The following is an 8,759-nucleotide window of genomic DNA, read 5'->3' as shown; positions in this document are numbered from 1 at the left end:
ACGCACACATGCGCATATAGGGTGCCACACTGACGCATCGTTTGTTGTATAGTCAACTGTTTTTTGCTGGACTGAGGCATGCCTGTAGCGGATAATTGTTTTTACCGCATTCAACAGTGTTTTCAAATCAAGGGGCGAAAGTCAGAGCAGTGACACAGGAGGCTCGGAGCACAGAACCGGGACAGATCCGCCGAAGTGATGCCGTTCATTCCCTTAAGAATGGGGGGTAAATTAAGGTACTGAACTGAGGTGGCACGATTCTGATGTGAAGTCTCACCAGTGTTTCCGACGATGCCGACTTGGACACTTTTACCATGGAGCTGCGAGCTTTGAGAGTGAAAAGAAGAATTTACAACAGAATCCCGTTTTGGTGGCAGAAACATATTTTTGCGCATCTGGAGGGAAATAACCTACACATCGAAAGCTGTAAAGTGTGATTTTTTTTTTTAAAATCTCGCCCCTGTATGTGGATTGATTTTTTTCTGCTCTCTCGTCTCAGCATTCCCTCAGTCAGTCGACGGATTTTTGCCATTACAGCTCAGTAGAGGGTGTCAGATCTTCCTTAGAGCACCGCGCTAGGATGAACACAGTCTCCGCGTTCCTCTTTTTGTGATTCCCGAATCGGCACGAAAAAACAAGGGGGAGAAACGGCGCGAGCGAGCGAGGCGAGAACGCCGAAGGATGTGAGGGGGGGATGCGGGTGTTTTGCAGCGGTGGGATCGCCTCTAAAGCCCCAGCGCAGGGTGTGAATTCAGCACCAGGGGAGAGGGAACAGCTCCCGACGCCGCAACACGCAGCACGACTGAGGGGGGAGAAAAAAGCACGGATTTGCTCGGTTTTTTTCCTGCCAAGGTCAGTCTCAAACGAAATGAAAAAGCCAAAAGATGTGTCGGACTCTGCTGCCGCTCGCTGTTTTTGATTTTTATCATAAACACGCGGAGGCTCTGAGGATTCAGTCGATGTGAAAGAGACGTTTATGTGGTCATTTTCAAACTGGAAGTCTGGACACAAGAGCAGGTTAGATGCAGCATGGATCTGTTATAAAAGACTGCCTTATCTTCTCCCTAAATGTCTATGTCTCCCTCTTTTTTCTTCTTCTTATTGATGTAGACTAAATTCACAGCTCGTATGTCTTGAAACCGGGAATGAATTGTTCACGTTGAAAAATGCTGCTTTGGATTGTTCTGCTGAATGCGGCTCTTTGTGTTGCTAGTGGAAATGTTACAAGGGACGTTTGTAAGGAGCAGATATGCTCTTGCAACGAGATAGAGGGAGATCTGCACATAGACTGCGAAAAAAGGAGCTTCACCACTCTGCAGCATTTGACTGGCCCGAGCTCGCAGTTTTATCACTTGCTGTTGCACGGGAATTCTCTATCCAGGCTATTTCCCAACGAGTTTGCCAACTTTTACAACGCTGTGAGCTTGCATTTGGAAAACAATGGTTTGCACGACATTGTCCCCGGCGCCTTTCTGGGGCTGCAGCTGGTGAAAAGGCTGCACATCAATAACAATAAGATAAGATCATTCAGGAAGAGTACATTTCTGGGGTTAGACGACTTGGAATATCTCCAAGCTGATTTCAATCTATTGAGGGATATTGACCCCGCCGTTTTCAGGGACCTAAATAAACTTGAAGTGTTAATACTTAACGACAACCTCATCAGTGCGCTACCTATAAACGTGTTTCAACATGTGCCCATTACGCATCTCGACCTGCGGGGAAACCGAATCAAAACGTTGCCTTATGAGGGGATCCTTGAACAAATACCGGGCATTGCGGAGGTTTTGTTGGAGGACAACCCGTGGGACTGTAACTGCGACCTGGTTTCTCTTAAGGAATGGCTGGAGAACATACCGCATAACGCGCTTATTGGGAGTGTGATATGCGAGGCTCCCACCAGGCTGCAAGGGAGCGACTTAAACGAGACGTCAGAAGAGGATCTGTGCCCTTCACAGAGCGGCGGCGTGGACGCCAGCCTGGTCGCCCCTCCCACCCAGGAGGAGACCTCGGAGCCTGTGGCCCATGGCCCGCGTCCCACGCCTTACAAGCCCAGTGGAGATGCCAGCGGGCCCCCGACACCTGGCGTCCACGGACCCAAGAGCCGCTCCAAATCTCGTGAGAACTGGCAGCTGAAAACTAAGCCCACTCCAGTGGTGACAGGTGTGAACGGGGAAAGAGAGCAGCTGCACAACGTGACATGCCCCCGGCCGTGCAACTGCAAGCTGGTCGGCTCCAGACAAGGGCTGGGGGTCAACTGTGAGGGTAAAAAGATCGAGAGCTTATCCAACCTCAAGCCTAAGCCCCTGTCCGCTCACGAATTGAACATGAGAGATAACAACATACACGCAGTGAAAAAGAACCAGCTGCTCGGCTACTCCAGCCTCAACCTGCTTGATCTGGGTGGGAACAACATCAAGGTGATTGACAACAGCACTTTCCAAAACCAGAGCGAGCTGAGGTGGCTGTATATGGATAAGAACTATCTGGATACGCTGATGGCAGAGATGTTTGTGGGCCTTGTGAATCTGGAATATCTCAGTTTGGAATACAACGACATCCAGCTGATAGTGGCAGGTGCGTTCAGCCCCATGCCAAATCTGAGGGTTCTGTTCCTCAATAACAACTTGCTGAAATCTTTACCTGTGGATGCTTTCCTTGGGATTTCTTTATCCAAAATTAGCCTGCATAATAATTATTTCCCCTATCTCCCTGTGGCTGGCGTGTTAGACCAGCTCAATTCAATCATACAGATCGATTTGCACGGGAATCCGTGGGATTGCTCGTGCAACATCGTGCCCTTCAAGCAGTGGACGGAGAAGCTCGGGGTCGATGTGATAGTGAGTGATCTCAAGTGCGAGTCCCCTGAACAGTTTTGGAAACGAGATTTCCGCTACGTCCGGAACGACCTCATGTGCCCCAAACTCTATGACAGAATCTCCCCCACCCCAATATCCAAAAACAGCACTTTCACCCTGGACTCGGGGACGCGCTCAAACTCTTATTTGGAGCCGAACAGGGTCTCCATCTCGGTGCTCGTCCCCGGGTTGCTGTTGGTGTTTGTCACGTCCGCTTTCACTGTTGTAGGAATGCTTGTCTTTATTTTGAGGAATCGAAAGAGATCAAAGCGGAGGGATGGAAACTCGTCCGCCTCGGAGATCAATTCCTTACAGACAGTGTGTGACTCCTCTTATTGGCACAGCGGGCCTTATCACGCAGACGGGGGCGCGCACCGGGGCTTCGACTGCAGCACGCACCTCTCCACAACAAACGATGCGTAAGGGGACTCTGGTACAGTAAGCCCACACCAAGACTGGATTACAAACAGTCACACAGACAGACTGGCAAATGACTAAACAGCAAGAATCACACGCTTTTGTTCGTCACAGGGAAACACAGACTTGTTTATGTCTTGTTTTCTCCAGTTGAACCCAGTAAGTCAGTCTGCTGCTGCACAGGCCCCACTCTGTAATATATGTACATGCCAAGCCCCCCTGGCTAAAAACCCCTCCCTCTCTCCTCCTCCCAGTTCTGCTATTTGCCGCAATCGGACTACGGATCAGTATGAGACAGAAAAGAGGGAGAAAAAAAAAGGAGCGAGGGAGAGGGCGTGTGTGTGTGAGAGAGAGAGAGAGAAAGAGAGAGAGAGAGAGCGAGACCGAGGACCCGGGGAATGGTGCACGAACGCATGAATGTAAATGTAAATACTCGGACCGATGTATCATAATCTGCATGATGATATTTCGCATGGTTTCAACACACACACGACGGCGAGGAACCATAACCACCATAACCAACAAAGAAGCAAACTCGACCCTTTCATGTTATATCAATATGACGACTATATATAGATATTAAGAATTATGTATGACTATTACAAAGTGCCATTTCTCTATTTTTTGTGAACCTGCAGTTAGGATTTGTATTTGTTGTTTTAAACTTGTTTGGAGAAAAGAGAAAAAAAAATCAATAACTGATAATGATGACTATCGGAAAGGAGTGATGGAAGTGAAGCTGTCAGTGCATGTTATTTTCTGTTCGTTATCATTTGATTGTCGATAAATATTGGGGTTATTTATACCGTACTAGATGGTGCAGATTAAATCCATGTCTGCGCAGTCATCATCTCCTTTATGAATGTAAACTGTGTTATTTTATGGTGTGCCAATTGTTGACTTTCAGATATTCAGACATGCAGATGAGCATGACCAATTAACGTCACTCAGATGCTTATGCTGCAAAGTTAATGTAGCTACAATAACAGTTCCGTGGTTTTGTGTGTCAATGAATATAGCCTGCTTTGGGTGAGAGGAAGAAAAAAAAAACAAGAAGTAATTTAAATGGGGGGTTTATACCATCATATTTTTTCAACAACTGAGCAAAGAAGTGTTTTCAATTGAGCTATGTAGGTATAATTCGATCTATGTAAACAGCGCAGGTAGACTGATATAGACTAGAATGCTTTTTTAATGTCAGAAAAAAAAAGTATTCCTCCACAAAAAAGCTTATGGCTATGATTCACTTTCATCATATTGTGAGCTTTTGTAAAGCCATCTAATCTTGTCCAAATAAGAGAACTGAAACTCACTGTATTTACTACAAAATGTGCTTGAAACAGGCTGTTTTGGGGGGTGATTCTTGCTTTCTCACGAACGTGGGATGGGTGGGCGGCACACTATGGCAAGAACATGTGGCCAGCCCATAGAGATGCAGGAGGTGGGGAAAAAAGGACACACATACACACATACACACACATATATACACACACAGACATACACACACATACTGCGGAGGTAATTAGATAATGCGAGATGCCTTTTTCAATTCAGCATTTTGAACTTGAGATACTCTTCTTGGGGGTCGCATGGTTTTTGTGGGCTCATGAAAACAATGCCATGACTGAATACCTGTTTTGCAGAGCTCAGCTGTCGGGTCTGCTGCTTAGCTTATACTGCTTTAACGGAACCTGGATTTGGATTTAAAAAAATAAAAAATAAATAAATAAGCAAGCAATTAAGCATTAAAGGTTGGGGCATACATCTGGTATTCCAAAAATTCTCAATTCTTTAACTTCTCTGCAGTGTCTGAAACATGCGAGGAATGTGCAATTTGCATTTTCTTATTTTTATTTTGTTGAATTACGATGTAAAATTCCAGTGCTGAGAACTTATTTTGACTTTGCCAATTCTTATTTTTTCAAAAACACTTTAAGATGCCTAATTTAGACAAGGTTTCAGCATAATTTGGCAAAAATCTACCTAAGATGCCATGGCCATGACGAGAGTGTACAGTGTTGATGTGAGATGGGCTTACACCCCCTAACTCCCCATCACCCTCCCCCCTCTTTCCCCTGCTGGTAGGCGTACAGTATCTCCCCCAGTATGCAGACTAGCGCTGTCCATGGTGCTGAATCACTTCCCCTGCTTTCTTTGTCTGCCTGTCCCTCACCTATGCGTGCATTTGTGCCTGCAAACCTGTGAGGGCACACGCATGTCCCCCCTGCCCAACCCCACTCCCCCTACCCCATACGTGTGTGTGAGGACAAATGAGAGAGAGACAGAGAGAGCGAGAGAGAGCAGTTGCGTGACTTTTTGCATGTGTATAAACCCTTACTTTCCCTACTGCCACCCCCTCCCGTCTTCCCCTTTCTCAGATACGTAACCACGCCACAGCTTGACCTTGGGGACTAACATCTCAGCAGATCTGTGACAAACACTCACCATCATCATCACCACCTCCCCGCATTTTTGTCCAGTCACCTTGCTTCCCCCTCAGCTCCCTGTTCCCTGCTCTTCTGTCCAATCACAGGGAGGGGGGGGGACTGGGGTAACTACGTGTCTCTTCTGTGGAGTATTACTGTGCCACAGCCCACTGATGATTTGTCATAATTTTCAAACGCTGTGTTTCAAAGATACATTTATATGCTTTGCAATATTTGACCTGCTTCTATTTTGTTAAATAAAGTGTGGTTGAGGTTGAGTAAAAAAACAACGTTTGGTTTTAGGAATTTTTCATTGGATTTGGTTCAGTTGGTGCAATGAGACACAGTGACAGGTTTGATTTATCACGTGCTCATGTTACTTTGCATAATTTATACCCTGAAGGGTTTATAAATACTCAGTTGAGGTACACTGCCTTTGTTCTTCAGTACGGGAAAAACAACTTCAAAATAAGTGCAGTCCAGTGAAGTGCGGGTTTTTACATTGTATAGCATCAAGATGTTCTTATTATATTAATTTCAGATTATAATGTCAGAATCTCTGGAGAGAAAGTGACACATTTCTGTCTTTTGCTGCAGTGCTGGCTGTATTATCACACAATACCCAGCACTGCAACATTAATGTCAATGTATTCCTTTCTACTGTCTAATAAGGCGCTATGTATAAAGGGTTTATAAGCTGTCACTAAGGGGTTCACTGACAGCAAATAAATAAGCTACTGATGCAACAAGTTGCTTGTCTTTAATATAGTGACAATCAGTTTATATATTTATAGCTGACTTTATTTTTTTAATCATTAAATCATTAATAAAGTCATTAACTACAGATTATAAACCCTTCATAAATGGCACCTTAACAGAAAAGCGTTACCTATTATGAACTAGAAGCCAAAATTCAGAAATGACATGGGGGCTGCTATTATCCACTGCATAAATTTATGGACTCCTCATACTCTTAATGGGAAATGCAAATTCAATATATTGTGGTTCAGAGTGGTATGCTGTATATTATATCTTCAAAGATTACATATCTTCTGTGTGAATCCATTCGTGATTGTTTCTTATCAGGTGTTCCTATGTGCTGTAGTCCTGTGTGACTCAGTGTCTAACAGTAGGACCCATTCATTAATGCAATGGATAATAGCTGTTGGAGAACACAGCAGAGTGGAGTAGCCTCTTTTACACACTGGGCACACAGCACTCCAACACTGCTGTGGCCCAGCAGGCCTGCCGTAGCTCGTGTGATAGTTCCCCCAAGGAGCTGGCAGTTGATGCAACACTTCCAGCAGGGATAACATCATCTGCACACCTCATAACACTCTGCTTTGGTGGAAGTCTCAGTGGTCTCGCTTTGGTTTAAGTCGGGACCATTTAATCCTGAGGGAATGGACAATAGTTTGAGTATGTGTTCTGTATTTGGAAGTTGTTTTTGCTTCAGGGTTACTACTTCTCAGTGTACCAGTGGCTGGTTTGCCTGGTTAGTCATCAGTTGGAATTCCTATTACAGCTTCAACATCCACTACTGACATTATCTCTTGTTTTTGTGTTACCTCAGGCCAATCTGCTTTGTTTTCTGTATTCGCTGAAAAAAGGAAACCCTTCTGAGATAATAACTTTGACCATGTGATCCCAAACAGGTTGAATTTGCATCAACTGCAGGCAAATGGCAAAAAAAAAAAGACAGAATCACATTGAAAGTGATACTGTCTGTCATTCAGCATATTTGTCCCCTTGTATTTTATGTCTTGGATTCACACATGTTCTACATGACAACCTTACGATGGGAAAGCGAAACTAAAACACTAGTCTTTTCCATTAATTTGAGCTAAAGCATCAGTGACTTGCTTTTATCTTACTCCCATTGGTCAGATTCAGTATGTCAGCTCTTGTTTAGGTTTTGTAAAAATCCCCAAAAGATTTTAAGCTCGGGTATTAGCCTTTGATGTTAGCTTTGATGAAAGTCCCATGTGTTGCACTAAAGAGTTGCCAGTAGTCCTGCACTTCCTAACTCTGCAGCCACTGAAACCCTTGCTTCTGGTATTACCCATGAGGAGGGGGGCTATAGCAGTGATTATCTGGCATTATCCCCAGGGATTTTTTTGGTGTTACTCCCAGATATTATTATTAGCCCATCCACTGCAAGCCTATAAGTCTCAGTGGCTGGGTTTTATTAGCGCTTATATTCTTTGTGAGCCACAATAGTTATGGAATGCCGTCCATTCTTTAATGCTGTGCTTGGATTCGGGGCCAGTGATTGGTATTGAATGCAATGGACTGCAGCTGTTTTACATGAAAGGAAATGCAGCAGTGTGACACGCAGGAATTAGCCTGTGTCATCACTGTGCTTGTTAATATCCTTTTCAATTTGCAAACATATCCTAAAAACACATCTTTAATATAATTACATGACCAAAGTGAAATCTTTAGAGGGTTAAAATGCGTTTGTGCTGGGTGGACTGCGCCTGCAGCCTTGCTCAATGTACTCTTTCCATACAGTCACTGTAAGTCATTCACAGAGTGGCTAATCAGTCTTTTATTGTTGTATATTTGGCTTTGTGACAACAGAACTACAGCTGGGGCAGGGTGGAGCTTTAGATCAGAGCCTGGCTGCACCCGAGGAGCAATACATGAAACAACTCCAGTAAAAGCTGCACACTTCTGAAGCAGTGATACGCTCTTGGAGCTCAACCGTGGGAAGATAAATCAATCAAACCACAAGTAGTTCAAATATTTCAAACACTACTGATATCCCCATGGCTGCTAAGCCGACTATACAGTAAACACCCCGAGTAATTAAAAGGATCTCAACTCATAATTGACCCAGATCCGGTGTCAACCTACTGCACACTGGCCTACGTCAAACCACCAAGCAGGGCCTTTAATCAAGATGAGTGAATGGCCTACCGAGTGTTTCCTCCAGCTCTAAGTAATCCTCTTCTTCCAGCCCCCACTTATCGATTATCTCATTGATTTGATTTAGCGGCCACACACGCGCCCATTCCTCACTGGCATTTCAGGCATTATGTGGCTCTACCTGATC

At 44.7% G+C, this 8,759-nt stretch overlaps 1 protein-coding gene across 1 annotated transcript; it reads left to right on the top strand.

Annotated features, from left to right (window-relative positions):
• Positions 1–1,166: 1,166 nt before the first annotated feature.
• Positions 1,167–3,281, top strand: LOC121178131 (SLIT and NTRK-like protein 1). The gene has a single exon (XM_041032657.1). The coding sequence runs from the start codon at positions 1,167–1,169 to the stop codon at positions 3,279–3,281; it is 2,115 nt and encodes a 704-aa protein (XP_040888591.1).
• Positions 3,282–8,759: the final 5,478 nt, after the last annotated feature.

This window comes from Toxotes jaculatrix, chromosome 24 (genome assembly GCF_017976425.1).
Source record: "Toxotes jaculatrix isolate fToxJac2 chromosome 24, fToxJac2.pri, whole genome shotgun sequence".
Classification (NCBI taxonomy): domain Eukaryota; kingdom Metazoa; phylum Chordata; class Actinopteri; family Toxotidae; genus Toxotes; species Toxotes jaculatrix.
The sequence above is the reverse complement of the archived record's forward strand: the minus strand, read 5'-3'. Positions and strand labels throughout refer to the sequence as shown.